General features: G+C 30.6%; 1 protein-coding gene across 3 annotated transcripts in view; it reads right to left on the bottom strand.

Annotated features, from left to right (window-relative positions):
- The window catches only part of LOC148279122 (uncharacterized), a 144599-nt gene that overhangs the window by 66030 nt on the left and 60296 nt on the right, over positions 1-18273 (bottom strand). For all 3 annotated transcript variants that reach the window (XM_088230420.1, XM_088230418.1, XM_088230417.1), the window contains one exon: positions 14129-14334. In XM_088230420.1, the coding sequence (XP_088086546.1) occupies positions 14129-14334 (206 nt within the window). The remainder of the gene's footprint in view (positions 1-14128; positions 14335-18273) is intronic.

The following is an 18273-nucleotide window of genomic DNA, read 5'->3' as shown; positions in this document are numbered from 1 at the left end:
GACACGTAGTAGTGCATTTTACTATACAAAAAATATATAGTGTGTAGAGATAAACACTTCAAAGTAGATAAACGAAAAAAAAAACATAAATATTTTACATGTACATATTATACCCACTGCTTCCATACAATTATCATGCTAACATATTGTGTACAAAAAATCTTTAAAGAGCATAAAGCAAAAATTAAAAATTGGTAAAATTGTTTTTTCAAATAAAAACAAAGACCTATAGTTATATTTTAATTGAACAAAAAAAATACAAAATACGATTTTACCAAGTTAAAGAGAATTTTTTTTATTTTTATTTATGTTAAAATAACAATCAAAAAAGCATGTGGTACATATTCATTAAAACAAACAAAAAGTAGAAAAAAAGTTAATAGAAAGAAAAATAAAATTCAAAACCTTTATTGTTAGTACATTAGCCTAACGAATGTAAGTTACCGTTCACCATTTTTTAAATAATTAAATAGAGTTGATTTATTTACTTATAAACTTTACTTTATGTTTAAAATATCAGCAACGTTCAAATAGTTATTGCCGAGTACATGGAGTCGATTCAGAATAGCACTATACGAGTATACGGTTCGCAAATTGTTGCAACTAAACGGAGGTACTTGACGAGCTATTCGTCCTGGCACCTTAAGGTTAATGAGTGCTAATAGTTTTGGACCGTCCCATGTTTTTTTTTTTTTTATTTGAAAATTTATTTATAAACCCTTACGGATTATTACATTCATTTTACATAAAATAATATATACATTTTTCATTTATACTCTGTTGTTCAAAATAATATTTTTTACATCTTTTGAAAAGTTTGTTTAAGTCTTTTGTTTAGTTTTGTCTGGTAGTTTATTGTATAATTTTAGTCCCTGGTTCATTAGTCTTGATTGTCCTTGTCTTGTTTAAGAAAGTTGTATATGGTATTTGTCTGATATTCTCGTATTATGTCCATGTTGACTACAATTTTTTACTAGTTTTAGTTCTTCGTCTACAATTACATTAGTGGCTAATTTATGGATAAATTTTAATGATTCTAGTTGAAAGAGTTCAGTTATATTTAATTGCTTAGTTTGTTTAAAAAGTTCTCTAGTTGCAGTTAAATAGGGAAGGTCATATACTAACTTTAATATTTTATTTTGTTGTCATTGTAGTCTGTTTATGTCATTTTGATATCCTGTAAAGTTAACTATCTCAAATAAATTCAATCAATCTTTAATTTTTATTTTCTCAGTTCGTTTCAACAAGTTTAAAGTATTGAATAGGAAGTCATACTATAATAAATTCATATCTGAATCCGAGTTTCAAGTTAACGTATCTTAAAATGTTATTTTAAACTCTTTCAAGAGTATATGGGTGTAAACTAGAAAAAGGGAGTCAATATACCTAGTTGAGTTGTATTCCATCTGGCTCCTTACTAAAGCGGCAAACATCAATTTCAAAGTATTAACATTTTTCGAAGCGTATTTGTCTACGGTGATAACTTTCAGGTCTGAAACTTAAAAGTAGAAAATACTATTCTATAATAATCGCGCAAATTAACTGCTGGCAGAGCTGACTATTATTTAAAATCATGTAAGGTGTTTTAAGTGAACGGGTTCACTAATCTTTTAAATAACTGATGAAAACTCAAATAAGTCTCATGTACACACCCGAGGATTAATGCGGAAAAGCAATAATTAATTTCATAGCCCTTTTAGTTTTTACAAAAAAAGTATCAGGCTTTCTTTCCATCAAAAAGTTTAATTGTCGATTAACATTCCGTGTTTCTGTTGTCCGCTTCGTAGTTAAATGATCAGTTTGCCTGTTATGCCGGAGCTTTTGGGTTTGATTCCCGATGTGGTTGACATGATTTTTTAATTTGAAAATATTTTTTTATACATTATAATAATATCTCATCAACCCTGGTCGAACGCTTGAAGCGTAAGACTTATAACATTACCTTTGTGTAACAAAAATTATCAAGATACCCTGCGGTTGGTAAACCAATGCAATCTTCCGTACATCATTAAGCTTCATAAGCTTGGACTTGCCCCTACCTCGAGCTGTGCTTGCGGACATGACCATCAATAGACCGAACACTTTTTGTGGCACTGTGTGCTTTTGGGTGATGCCAGGGATGAGAAGCTGAATTGTTTGACAGAAGTCATGCGACCAGCGTGGATCTGATGGCTAACAGAAATTTTAATTTTATTCAAGGCCGTTCTCTCATAGTAAATATTCGTGTTTTTAATTATATTTGCTGTGTTAGTTATTTTATGTGCTATTACTATGTTTTAAGTCAATTATTTTTGTTGACGTTAATTTGTGTAAATTGTTTGAAGAAATACACATTTTTTAATTGAAAAAACAGAAGCATTGAGATGATCCGAAAGGGTACGAACGACGTATTGGCCTCTGTTCATACATCCTCCTCCCCCCCTTCTTAATCTACATAGAGTTTGTATTCTTTAAGAATATTTACAATAACTTTCCTCTATGCGCAGCTGACAGAAAGTCCTCCGGGACTCTATAACAGCTGCGAGTGGTTGGTGGGCTTAAGGATTCCCCTCAATATGCATCGTTAAGGGCGGAAAGAAAATAATTATAGTTTTATTTTTTAATACACACAAATTTTAATTATTAAACCAAACAAGCTTATGATCAAATACTTGAATAAAAATATAGCATATTGTATAAAAAAAAAATACCTGTCGTTTGTAAAAGTATTAGTTTAATTCTCTTATATAACTTAAGCTGGTGCTCAAAAAAATGTATTTTATGGAGTCTAGCCGGTATACCAAAGCAGTGCCCTACTTAGGAAATATCAAAATACTAATTAAAATATCTTTATGTCTATCTGTGGTAAACTTATAAAAATATTTAATGCAGCGATCAAAGTTTTTTTTAAATATCTATTTGCTACTTGCTCCAATTTTAAAAATGATTCAAACTTTTCTCATAAATGTAGTATCTGCAGACTGAAAGCACATTTTTCTCATTGCGAAGGCTTAGAACGAAGAAAGGCTATTGAAGAAGTCAGATTGACAGAGTTAGCTACCCGAGTGAGTTTACTCGCAACTCAATGAGAATTTAGTATAGAACTTTAAACGATTGCGTGATCAGAGATCAGAGAGCAGAGATTCGAGGTCGATTTTCAAATGGTCAGTTATTTACAGAAAATGGCCCAAAAACGGTAAAAAAATTGTAAATTATAAGAACACTATATTCACAAACAGTAAAATTATTTTGAATGAAATGTTTGTGGACTAATATTAAGTTCATCAACTAGGACTTCATGTGTTCAAATGTTATATTTTAATATGTTTCTGTCATTTTATCGACATAATAACTCAAATTAACCGAATTTTATTTAAGTTATTTTTTACCTAACATTGATGGAATTCGATTGTAATGATGTAATAACTTTTATTTACATTTAAGTTATTAATTTAAAATTACAAGGTACACTTCAACTTATTTATTTGACCAATTAGCGTTTTCATCATCTAATGGGCATGTTCAGACTGGTGAATATTATACAGTGTAAGGATAATTTATATAAAACTAAATATTATCCTTAGTGTACGTACATTATTTTATAATATGTTGAAAAAGACACAATACGCAATATTTCAACGGAACAGAGTGAGACAAAATATCGAAACATGTGTTGACGGTGTAATTTAAGAGATGATTCTATTCTATGAAAAGCATTTATTGTTTTATTACAATGTACAGGATCTAAGTTTTCTCTTAAAGAGGTGAAGCTTCCACCTAAAAATGGTCCATAAAAATGACAACTAGAAGAAGAAAGCATCGTTAAACTACTATTTTAACTGGTACTCATGAAAAAACAGCCCTTGAACCAAAGCATTAGACAGAATAAGGGATTTTGAAAACCAAAAGATGAAAATTCCACTAGTGAAGAACAAAATTCTCTTAGAAATAATGATCTCAAGCGTAAAAGATGGAAAATACTTTTGCATATCATGATGTGAGTCTTCGTTTCCAGTGAAAATATTGCATTCCGTGTGGTTCATGTGCAGAATCAGCCCACGAGATATGCATTGCAAAAGCATCTTATACTTTTGTTTGTCAATATTGTGGTTTTGACGGCGATTAATACGTGTAATTTTATATTACCATTTGAATTATTTTTTATTATATAAATACTATGCTGCAATAATGCAACTAGAAGTTTGGTAAACTGAGAATTCCTCTGAACGCACATGCGCTCGAATTATTAAATCAGATCAAAAAAAAGGTACTTTTCTCCTCACCCAACCCTACCGAGTACACCGTAGCAAGTTAAATTTAATCAAACGCAAATTAAAGCAAATTTCTGATTTTCTATGTTTGTTTTCAAGTATTCCATGACTCTGCGGTATTGATTACTTTAATAGAAGTCGACGAAAATCGCGTCTACTTACATTAAATTTATTATTAAAATACTGGAATAACCCTACACGTATTCACTACACAAGTATAAATACAAGAAAAATAATGTAGCATCCTTAATTTTGTGGTTTTTTTTTTGTGTTTGATATTCGTAGCAGACCCTTTAAAAAATAAAAAAAAGTTTTTAATCAAACATTCTTAAATTCAAGTTTTTAAAACACATTTTCACAGAGTTGGGTTGGGTAGAGGTGAACCACCGTTAAAAGAAAAAAAATAACGGTGATAATAAAACGATTCGAAATGACGTAAAATTGATAGGTAGATAAAAGTGTTGTGGGTAAAATTATACTTGCTGTTTTTTCCATTTAGTTTTAAGTTGTATTATCAATAATAAGTTACTGTTTAGGTTTTATGAAGCTTTTTTAGCAGTATCAACACATTTTATCTGACATTAGTTTAATGTTTGGTAGACACGAGGATTTCCACAAATTCACATGTTATATAATATTATTTTTTGGTATGTGTATTTTTTGTACATACACAAATCTGGATTTCTCCCGAGGGGGAGTAGGTATATATTTTTTTATCAATATTCCTACAGAGATGAGGTAGAATTTTTTCAAATTCAGGATTATCGATATTCGAGCGTTTACAGGGCTTATGACCTGTCATTGGCTGGGTTGAGTGGCCACTTTACGTTTGCCACTTTACCCAGCCAATGACAGGTCATAAGCCCTGTAAACGCTCGAATATCGATAATCCTGAATTTGAAAAAATTCTACCTCATCTCTGTAGGAATATTGATAAAAAAAAAATTAAAAAAAATTACATAATATATTTAGATTATGAGCAAGAAAGTAATTCTAAAATATTTCGTTGTATCTTATATCACAAAAATCATCCGCAAAGCATCTTTTAACTTTGTTATCGATGATAAGGTTAACTTTATCTTATAAAATCGTAAAATATTTATATATTATACGTAAATGGCATAAAACAGGAGGGGATGGGGTCTTGTCTTTACATCGGACTATATTTTGGGAATATAATGAGATTTTATGGAACTAAGAATATGAAACTTGCGTTGCCGTCATATTGCCTACAGATTTAAAAGGAATATAAAAAACTTTTAAACTTTGACAATAGATTCCAAAATGTATTAAAACTTCGATCATTTTTCATTTAGAAAGTTTTTGATGAAGCAAGCTTAGATGGCGTTAAAATAACACTTTTAATTATAATAAATTAATAATTATCATAATTAATAAAATTTTACCGTATTCATAAAATAATGTTACAGTTTAACAAAAACAAATACGTTCGATAACATTTCACAAACTATATGACAACATTCTGTCATTGAGATTTTTTTTAAATACACATGAAAGGCATTTTTTTGATAATTCATGAGATACAAATTACGTTTTCTTGCGTATATACATACGTACAAGTTAATTTTGTAGCTTACAAAGACATGTTTCGTAGCATCGTAGGTATACTAAAAATTATAAGGTATATGGTTTTAAAAAAAATATATTTGTAAATATAATTCTTTGTCCCAACTGGTTAATGGAATTTCGCAAATAATAAAAAGTGGTGCGTAAAAACATAAATACAGAGGTATCAGAATATGAGAATATATAAATGGACTGCTTCCGAAACGCGTCACACGCCATGGCGTATCGCGCTAAAAATAATCCGCTTTACTTTCCGAGATGAAAAAAGATACTTCTATTCAACAGACACTTGTCAACTCAAAAAACGCGACAATATCGTGAACGGGAGGAAACAACAGGAATCAGAAAGTGATTTCAACTTTTCATTGTTATCGGAGCGCCTCCCTCGCCTGGCGCCTATTGATCAGGGTGCGGGCAGGGCGGGATTAGGCGGGGAGGGGGGCTTCCGGCGGTGATTGATAGCCATTGACAAACACATTAAAGACTCGACCGGGAGTTTTTTAAGGCACGCTGGCAATCTGGGCAGATGACGTTGCAAGATTTCCATACAGCCGACCCTTTAAGAAAACTCTAAAAACAAGAATTCTCACTCCCCGTCCTCGCTATAGCCGCCACACCATGCCGCATACCTCTAATATCTACACGCGCCTTACGAAGATTCCCCGTCAAAGCAAAATCAATTTTCTACGGTAGAAACGGAAATGAAATTACGAGAATCGCAATCTCTATATATTCCGAAGGCGCGCAATTCACTTTTACGACCGACTGCTTAACAAAATTGAATTAATGTACTTAAACTTGGAGTGCATCAATCTTTTAAATATGTGTGCGTGAATTTTAAGGAAACTAGAATATACATAGATGAAAACTAGTCACTTATAAAGATTAAAAGGGAAATAATTACCCAGTTGTCTTACGCCTTTCTGTTTTTAAAACGTAATTCGCAGATCTTCATATATCATTATTCTCCCATTCTGAACCTATTATACATAGACCATTGCATCGGAATATCAAATTACAGCTTGTCTTATTCATTTGTTGTTTTATGTAGGTATCATGATCAGTCAGAGACACTGAAATATAGTATGTAGTAAAAAACCACCTTTAAAACAAATATATATGGTGTGTCTATTTTACCGGGAATAGCATTCATGACCTCATAAACGGTACTATTTTTTACCGGAATTTATTTATCAAAATAATTTTAAAACTCAATGTCTTTATTACATTATTGAATATTATTCATACTAAAATAAGTAGCTTTTGAACAGGTATTTTTGTGCCAAGTGTAGTTTCTAGGAATATTTCCTTACAATTTTACATTGTCAAATGTTGTAAGTTAACAAGTTTATACTATTGGCGCATGTTTTCATTTTATTTATATTGTGGTGCCTCAGAAATCGGTATCGCTAACCGTCGAGCATAGACAACAAACATGGCAGGTTGGCAACACGGAGGATCAGTGATGTAGGTAAGCATATAAAATCACGGATTCACAGATAGCTCTCTCTTCTCTACCTCTGAAACTCGCCACTTACCTTCTTCCAAGATCCAAGATCTTCGTCTTTCTAAATTTTTGTCAACTGCGTAGTAAAAATATACTCATTCTATCTTCAGTGCTCATTTGGATAAGTAATATATTCAATCACGAATCTCGTTCATTTTTATTGTATTTTATTATTGCTTTAATAAATAATGTTCAAGACTCATGTAAATGCCAACCTTCTTTTATTTACGAAGTTTTAAGCAACCTTTTGAAGAGCAAAGTGAGGGCCACGCGTTAGATGTTGGATATAGGACTTCAGACGACTTTTTACACCACATTTTAGTCTGTAGTGCAAGAGTAAAAACATCTTCGCGTAGCGTACTCGTATACACGCTGGTCGGCCTACCTACAGAGACAATAGAAGAGTCGACAATTGGTGGCTTACACAACTGGTGACCCCGACAATGGCCCTTCCACAATATTTTTGTATCGCGAGCGAATTACATGTGCATACTATTTTTACAAATGAACTTCGTATTTTGGTACTGAAGCTTAACTGAAATTCTCGAATTGTAGACTAATTACTGAGAAATAAACCATTTTTATTTACGTAGACGTAAAAATCATCGTCTTTAATACTAGGAAAAAAATATTGTTTGAGTGACAACAGAATGTTTTTTTTCTAAACATGAAAGGTTTGATCAATTCAAAGCCTTTTAATAAAACATTCGTTTATATTCATAAAATTGTTTAATTAAAGAGATAAATATACTTTTAAAATTTAAAATTACTTTTTAATTTAGTTTACTCAAAATTATTTTTCATCAAAGGTTGAGAAAGATTATTGATCCTGGTATATTATACAGAGAGCGTATTTACATACCCAACATACATTTTATTGAAGTAAATGTAAAATTATCATAAAAGGAACCGAAATCTAATTTTACATCAGCTTCACAACATACTCAGAATTATTAAAAGCGTGTTCGCAAATTTAATAAAACCGAATCTGTCTGCTAAAAAATAAGGCCTGTCATTTTTGATTTTTTTCCTTTTTTTAAATGTTTTTATTGTTAATGTTTTGGTTATTGGAACACAAATTGGTTTGTACCCCATTATTAATTTTTTCACAAAAAAACACACTTTATAGACGAAAGAAATTTTAAAAGAGTAATTATTTACAGTGCCACAAGAGGGAACTTCACATTAAAAAAATTAAACGAGAAAGAATTTTAGTGTGAATTTTTATGTTTTTTATGCTGTTACATTAATAAGTCCTTGTTTGCTTTACATAATTCATTGCATTATTTTATCTTTTCATTTTTTGTTTAAATTCTTATTGTTTTTTGTGTTTACATTCATTCTATTTACTTTTCTTTCATACCTATTATAATTTCACATCTTTTTCTATACATTTACTTATTTGTGCTTTATTTTTAGCACATACGTTTTTTTTTTATAAATGCCCCATGGGCGTTAATGATTAAAAAAATTCAAAATAACTAAGAAAAGAAATAATAATAAACAAATAAAAAGTCGGTTGGTAGTCTCATGGTAATTTCGTGAAATCAAACATTGCTCTCGTACAGCTTGACAAGCATTTTTTGACGCAGTTATTTTATGAATATTATTTAAAAAATGAGTGTCAGAATTTAAATATTTGGGTATGTCATGAAGATGCTAATTTTTCAAAAATGAAATTAGAATTTCCCTAAGTATACTGATTTCAGATAACTTAGTCTGTTGTTTATAACTGAGAAAAGCTTAACTTCACAAACGTCTACAGATGGAAGAATCGAAGGAATATAGATGTTCAAATATAGGCAAAATGGTGAATGTTACACAGTTTGTAAAGTGGCCACTTAAACCAGCTAATTACAGGCCAAAAACCAAGTGGATGCCTAGACTTCTACATTCCCTTCTCGAAAGTTTTCTTCATCTCTGTTGTAATATATTAATATTAACACTTCCCAAGGGGGTTGAATCCAGTCCTTGTCTACAAAAATTTGGACAAACTGAAAACATTGTTGAGTTACTTTTGTATAAACAAACAAGTGTAATCGAAATAATTTTTTAAAATAAATTACTATTTCATTAAGATACGAGTATACAGTAAATAAGCAAAAGTTTTTTTTATAAATGTCCAATATTTAGTGAAAAATAATTATTTTTTGAATGAATGAAAGTTATTAATTTTTAACGAAAATATTCCAAAAAAGATAGATAACTCTTGTGGAAAACGTATATGGATTTGGGGGCATTTACAGAAGTTATGACCTATTATTTGATTTCACATTCAAAACTGTATTGTTCATCTGAGCTGACATGTCTAGACGTACATAAATCATGTGTCATTATATAGTTTTTAATGTGTTGTTCTTCAAATAACTGATTCACTGATGTACTTATAAACATAACTAGTTGATAAATACATTAATGAATGATGATTCGAAATGATTACAGGAAGGTACGAAATGTATATAAAGACTTAAAAAGAGTAAATTTTACTTTTCCTTAACAAACGGAAAGCAATATCACCACTACTGGGAAAACATCCAAAATCCTCAATTTTATTACTTTTTTTATAGTTTCAAACTCCCGAGAGACGAAAGCCGCCTTAATTTTTTTCAGCACTTTTTACATATAACGTTGTTATTTGATGTTCTTTAATGATTGCTAACAAAACTCGTTTGATCATAAATCATTGAATAAGTAATTAGTGAAAAATGTTATTTTCACGAATCTGTAGTAAAATGAAACAAAACTACTTAGAACCATTGCAGGTAAAAAGGACCGCAAGAAATATTTCTACATTTAATTTTTAGCATATAAATGTAACGTTCCTAACGGGAATCAAATTCGGAATTCAAATTAGTAGTGCGAGTCTAAAATATATCATTACACTATAATGTTCGACATGATAAATAAAAATGCATTCTCAAGCATTACAATAACTTTTTTTTTTATTTAAAAAGTTTCTTATTTCATCGTCTTCTAAAGTCAGAAAGAGAAATATTTTCAGTACATTTTTGGCCAAAGAAAGAATTTTATTTCCACCCAAAAAATAGATCCTTGTTTGTGATCCAAACCTAAAAATAAAGGCCTTGGTCATTTGGTCATTGGATATCTATATATATGTGTATTTGTGTACGTAAATGTAACAATCTTCAAAATATTAAAATTCAAAGGATTCAAAACATTGAGCTTCTTTTTAAGTATTGTAAATAAGATAAAAAACTTTTTTTTTTAATCTTATGACTGGAAAAAAATAGCCTCTTAATGTCTTAATTAAAATGTCCTTCCATTAGAGAAAAAAATGCAAGATTGTATGACGAATTTTGTTTATTTATTACCTACAAAAGATGCAGCGTAGGCAGCGGCCATTTTTCAAAAAATCTGTACTTCCTCCATCGATTTGACATTATTTAAAAAAAGAAACCATCATCATCATCGTTCCTGAATTTGCATCTAGTAGTGTACTCGTATTTTAGATTTCACTGCATGAAATCAAAGCACTGAGATATAGTGAAGATGACGCTAATCAAGGCTATAATTGACGATTCAGTCAGGAATCTTCTGCTCACTGTAGATGGTAGATAGGCCAATGTAGCCTCAATAGGTACTCCACATACATTGGTTTAAAAATCAATATTGCGAAAACCATTTACTGTGTTACACTTCTTGGATTGATGCCCAAAATCCCATGACTGTCAAACCAAGTTATCGAGAGGATCGAGAGTTTCAAATACCTGGAAGTATAATATACAGATAATCGCAGCTTTCTTTTTTTTCATTTCTTATAAAAGCTGTCTGGAGATCGAATATTTACTCAGTAAATTCCAAATGCCGCCCATATGACGTCTGCATAACACCTTTTATTTTCTATGGATGCGAATCATAGCACTTCCTGGGGCCCAAAACCCAGTTTTGAGAATAGATGTCTGAAAAGAATCTTAGGTGTTCGGTGGTTTGACCAATACTAATCTTTGTCTAATTGTATATATACTAATCCCATCGATAAGTTTAAAGACTTACCTAAAGTTTAAAAACTTATTGATGTGATTAGTATTATAGTAGTGCGTTGAGTACAGATGAGAGACTTTTGTTCAAATTGTGGCTGATGAAAAAAAATAAATTAACGACCTATTAAATAAAATATAATATTGAATGAAAATTACAAATGTTGGTTAAGCATCTGATTAAAAAATATATAAGAACCCGCTGACGAATGCATCCAATGCACTGGGTATTTAAATTTTAAGATTATTTTTTTGACAATTTTTAAAAAATAATTAATCAATTTTTTTCAAGGTATCTACTCTCTGTTTTATCGAGTGTTCTGAGTAGAGAAAATTATTATTTTTCTATTTTGGATTAAAAAAGTGATATATAATCTATTAGGAGTCACAAAGTTGTTTGACCGGCAGGACATTACAAAATTAAAAATTTACACTTAGTACATTTACAAATATACACCTTGTACCTTGTACTAGTATACATTTCAATTCATTTAAATACATAGGTTTATGCTTGACGAGGAGATTGCGAAGATGTTATGTACTGCAGATTTCAGCCAGACTTTAGCGGTGATATATAAAATAATACCGACTACATAAATATGTACATACCTACCAAAGTACTCTAGCCATGTAGTCTAAAACGTCACACAGAAAGCATGCTGAAAAGAAACCAGCCAACCGTAATGTGCCAAAGTCTCGCTTGTAAACACGGAATAGCCGGCAATTATTAAGTAAAGTTGTGTCAAAAGTGTTCCAATACTATAAATGAACATTAGGAAGATGCAAATGAATAAATTATGATAAAATAAATAAAACAACTTTGTTTTTAACCACTAATTTTTATTTTTCACCGACCGGTTTCAAAGCAAACAAGCTTCTTTGTCAAGGTTTACGTAACTAATCGGTGAAAACTAAAAAATAGTGGTTAAAAACAAAGTTGTTTTATTTATTTTATTATAATGAATAACCACAAAGTTAGTGCTTCAAATATAAACTTTATATTAGAATAAATTATGATTTATTAAATGTAAGCAAAATACACAATTATCTTTTATAATGTTTTAACGGTTTGGGTATTCTTAACTTTTTTTATTTATTTGTTGATTATTTTTTTAAAATTAAATTTTAAATGTCAATTAATTTTTGAATATATTTTTTATTTGTTTTTGGTCAGACTTTAAAAAATTTCTAGTGGCAATAAGTCCGCCATTTAACCATGTATACCTATGTTGTATTTTGTATTTATCACAATTTATATTATGGTTCATAAAGATCTATTATTTTTATTAAAGCTTTTTAACCCGGAATTCGTTATACGTATGAAAATTTAAATATTAAGAAACGTAATCATTACAATTTAACGAACATACTATTTAGTAACGTTACATTATCACAAATTTTAATTTGATGTTCCTAAAAAAAAGTAATCGTTGTTTTTTTCAAATACTAATATATTATTTTATTATAAATCCTTTGTCCACATTAAATTTAAGAATATAAAGTTGTAGTTCGAGTCTTCACTTTATTTGTTTATGGAAGATTACACAAAAACAAAGATTACATTTTTGCAAAAAAAATAACCTGTTAACAAATTAAATGTTAATCACTTGTCAAGAATTAAAGGAATTACTCGTTCTATTATATTTTTTTTAGCGTATGTTTATTTATATTTATTTTTTTAATATTATGAACAATATTTAACATTTTGAACAACAGAAACAATGTGTCCTCACTGGGTTAATGAGTGCCAAGGATACTAAACATTTGTTAATGCTTTATCGGAAAAGGAACCTTCAGTTTATTCAGTTCACATTTAGTAATAAATAAGGTGTTAAGAAGAAAAACATATTTGAAAACATAGTTAAACGATTCTATAAATACTAAATGTTATTATATATTTGTATAAAACCACTAACCGACTTTTCTATGTCTACTGGTTTCGAGACGTACCCGTCTCTTCGTCAGGACACCAATTAGACCAACATGTGGTCGGTATGTGGTTATATACAAATATTTCATCACATTTAGTAAAATGTTCGACCACAAATTTTATGCTTTAAATATTAATAAGATTCTATAAATCTTCAAACTAAAAATCGCATTGATAAAAACAATTAATAAGTTGCATTCCCTACACTCAATTTAAGGTTAAACATTTATAACTTTATGATAATAAATTTGGAGTTCGAAGTCTAGAAATTGGCAAAATTTTAGGTAAATCTAATAACAATAGAACCTCAAATGTGTTTTCAGATTCATAAATGTCTTTACAAATCGATTAAGTATTTGCGATTTTTGTATCGATTATCTGTTCAACTTTTTGTGAAAAATATCACCTTATTATTGTATTATTTTCTCTAAATCTTTGTACTATTAAATATGATATGAAATATAACAAATAGACACGTAAGTGTCAAATAAGTCAGAGTAAGTGTAAACACTTAAGTGTAAAACATAACGAATTGACACGTAAGTGTCTAATATTTTATTTGTATATTTTATTACCAAAAGAAAACAACAAAATCAATGCCGATTCAATTAGATAACTACCAACTGAATTAGACCTCCTGTAGGTTCTTGTAATAAGTTTTACCTTAAAGCTTTTATTAATGTTGTAATCACAGACAACATCTTATTATGACTTCTTTCATTAATAGTAAAATCATTATTTAATTTATTATTTTTTTTTATCTTAAACTGTCACACTTTTAGGTAGTATCGCTGGCTCGGTGTCACTCGGCGGTGCTGCCGGGAACTGCTACTCGGAGCGAGCGGAGATCACTTACGTCGACATCCACTCCGGGCAGAGGGAAGACCTTGGTGTGGGGCAGCTCCTTGGGGATGTACCGGAAGAACTCCTCGCGGCCCCGGTACCACTTGAGGCTGTACAGCGCGTCCTGCTCCAGGTCGTACCGGCAGCTCAGGGTCACCGTGTCTCCTGCTGCGGCGGCCTCGGGAACGGACACCAGAACGTCCTTCAACCCCACAACTCCTGGAAAAAACTTCAAATTAATAGAGTTTATTTGTACATGAATACTTTAGCAGTTTTGTAGTTTTCTTGATATCCAAAAATTACAAAGATTTTACAAAAAAAATGTTTTAAATACGTGATCGCGAGAATTGTTATTCGTATTTTGGATAAATCAAAATTTGATCAAAAAAAAACTTTGTTGATAAATGCAACGAGAACATAAGATTGAGATGACATAATATAACATACAATGAAGAAGGTGGTGACTTATATTTATTCTCAAATTAATTTTGTCGGCCTCGTGGTGTAATGGTCAGCGCGTTTGTCTACCATGCGAGAGGTCTCGGGTTCGATTCCCGATATGGTTGATATGAAACATTTATTTAAAAGGTGTTTTTTGCCCTAGAATATTTCATAGTCCTTGGACTGGTACCTGAAGCGTAAGACTGATCATCTTACCTTCATGAAAAAAAAAATCTATATTCGCTGCGATTGGTGACCCAATGCAGTGCCCTATGCACCTGTAGGTGCGGAAAGGGAATGATGATGACGATGATGAATTTTGTGTACAAGCAGAATGATGGAAGTACACATATTTTAAAGTTGTCAGGAAAGTTTTATGGAAATCTAGGCACATACGGGGCAGGACTTAATCACGCTTGCAATATATTTTTCCAGTTAGTTACAAGCATGATCAAGTGTTTTTTGTTAATTTTGAGTCACTGATTCGTAGATAAATGGGAAAATTGCGGGAACATTTTAAATGTATTCATAGATTTGTGAACATTTGTTCGGTACGGAACATTATGCGGTTGGGTTGCCCTGTTACGGAATATTTTCTCTCCGCCGAAGCGAAGCTCCGCACTCCGCACTCCGCACTCCGCACTCCGCACTCCGCACGCCGTCATGTGCCACCACTACTATTCACGTTCCTCAGTGAACCAATTGAAGCGAGCCTGTATCGCGACTAGAGCTCGACTGCACCCGACAAGTGGTGTACGATGGAATTCCCAAACCGAATAAGGTGAGTTTCGCCTTCTCACCGAAACGATATCCTTTGACGATATTTGTACACATTTGCGCTCTAGCGCAAGGTTGTTAATAAAATTCCGGAAATATGCCTATTTTAAGGCTTCTTCCTAAAAATATTTAACATTATATGCTTCCCCCGTAATTTTGTAGAAAATTCCTCAGCGTGTGGTTTCAGAGGGAACACTTTGAAACGTTAGGGTATAAGTTACGGAATTTTAAATAATGACCATTTATTTAATATCCAATATTTTTTATCAAGCCAGTACTAAAAATTAGAAAAATTTTATTTTAAAATCCGGGCAAAAACAGAGGTATTTTTGAGAAGACAATATGGAAATTGATGTAAATAAAATATAAATAACATGGCATATCTTGGTGTATCATTGGCCAGTTTGAATATCCATTTTAGAACTAATAATTTTGTACCTTTCTACAAAGATTAGGATATAATCAACATATTAATATTTTGTTGAATCAGTTTTATTTTTTAAATTATTTTACCACATACCTTTTAATTTGTAAGATATAACATTGTCCCTAATAACTGTTGTTTAGGTTATTTAATTTAGAATAGTCGTGCAAAAATCTATTCCCAATAACTGAATGTTATTAAATATTTTTTCAATATTTCACTTGCTGACTTTTTCATATCTACCGGTTTTATTCTGAAGTCGTTAATCTATTCACTAATGTTAATGTCCAGTCATCCACAGCAATTATTAAAGATATTCTAAAATCATCGAATTTACCAGAAAGCATGTCAAATGATTTAGGTCGTTTGGTTAACATTAGCTTAAATCAAAATTATTTCCAAATTAAAAATAAATTGAACAATTAAACTTCAGGACTCGCGAAGGGAGGTCCAATAAGTCATTTTGTTGCAGATGCATTTTTAGATAACATTAAACTCTAATAGTATTTTGATTAAAAACGTCTTCTTATGGAAACGATACGTCAATTATGTTTTTTTTTTATTTGGACTGGAACAGAGCGTCAATTCACTTCATTTCTTAATTTTATAAATACTTTTGATGACAAAATTAAATTCAGCTTAGAACAAAAAGACAATCAATAAAATTTACTAGATTTGACGTTTACATTTTCCGAAAACCAACGTACACGGATATCATCATTGACATTTCTTCCAACCACCCTACTTCCCAAAAACATTCCGCATTCCATTCAATGTTGAATCGTTTCATAAATGCTCCTTTTTTTAACTTAACTTCGAAAATGAATTTAATTTTTTTTTAAGTTGCGATTTACTATGGATACATGATTTATTCAATATTTTTTTTTTTTAGAAAACTAAAGAAAAAATCAATCAAGTATCCTGTTAACAGTTTTTATAATAATTTTCATTATGATAATAAATTGTGAAGAATTCTTTACGCAAGTACTATATCTACGAATGTACCCAAATTTTTACCAAATAATGTGAAACTTGCCTTTTACATTAATAAAAATATTTAAAGATTAGTGCTTAATAATTAAGAAAACATAAGTTTATGAAATAATTCAGGTGTTTACCAATTAAATGCAATTCTTGTCCTTCAGTTTTCGTTGGAAAAACATCAAGAAATTTTGATAGAATCTGTAATACACATGAGTTTTCTTCAATTGTGAATTTTTCCAAATTTGCAAATCATATAATTAATTTTAATCATGATTTAATAAATATATATCTTACATACAACCAATATGCTAACAACATCGATGTCTTTAACGTGAGTCTTGTAAATTTTAAATATCAATGTATGTTCCATGTCAAATAGAACTTAGTATTCTGTTCATATTGTATTTTATAACATTATGTACCTAGCTGATTTAAACCTTTAACTACATTTTTTTAGCTTATTTAAAAAAATACATTTTTTTAGCTTATTTAAAAAAATACATTTTTTTTTAAACCAACTAAACTTCAAAATACAGTTCCATATTTTATTTTAACAACATTAGTTTTTTATGGATCCCAATCAGATGTTTTCATTAAATTCCAAATAATTTATTCTCGTTTATTTATTTTTACTGGATTTTTGATCATTATAAAATAATATTAACTGACATATAATATATTAAAAAAATTGCATTCCTACATAAAGTGCACCCCTGTTGGTAGAAGAGCAGTGTTTGATATTTGCAAAGGTAAATTTGAATTGGATTATTTATCATTTTGAGTTTTGGAATTCAATCACAGTTTTAATCAGGAATTCGATCATTCCAGTACCTTGGCACAAATTACCAATGAAATAATTTTTTATATTTTTTACGTTTATCCGAATGGTTTTTACGCGCTTCAACGGCGTGATCAAGCATGTCGATTTCAAGTTAAATGTCAAGTTCACGTCGAAACCCAGCCGGCTGTTAAAAAAATACTAAATAGGCGTTGGGCATGTCTAGCGTTTGGGCATGAGATATGTGTCATAATTTTAGGGGGCTTGGGGTTAGTTTATGCGTCATAATAGGTCAATGGTTTAATTTAGGAAAGCTGCAATGTTTTGAGTATATCCAAATTCTTACAGACTGGCTGGATTTATTCCTTAGGGAGTTATTTATATTAAAATTTGTTGCAACAGAGAGAGAAAACATTTTTGAGAAGGGCATATGGAAGTCTGGGTATTTACAGGGCTTATGACCTGTCATTGGCTGGTTTATGTGGCCGCTTTGTACACTGTGTAACATTCACCATTCTGCTTGTTTGAACATTCACATTTCCTCAACTCTTCCGTCTATTGACTTTTGTAAAGTTAAAGAGCTGAAATCTTTATAATGTGGGTGAGATTCATCCGGCTGAACCAATTCACCTACTGGGTAACGCCTGAAAACAATTTTCCAATTTTTATACTTTTTTCTTTAATTGACAACTCGCTATCTGCACGGTGTACAATTAAATTTTAAACTAGACAAAATATGTATGTTCGTTATATA

Source organism: Micrasema longulum, unplaced genomic scaffold (genome assembly GCF_059751315.1).
Source record: "Micrasema longulum isolate JH-2025_06_02 unplaced genomic scaffold, ASM5975131v1 h1tg000759l, whole genome shotgun sequence".
In the NCBI taxonomy this organism is placed as follows: Eukaryota; Metazoa; Arthropoda; class Insecta; order Trichoptera; family Brachycentridae; genus Micrasema; species Micrasema longulum.
The sequence above is the reverse complement of the archived record's forward strand: the minus strand, read 5'-3'. Positions and strand labels throughout refer to the sequence as shown.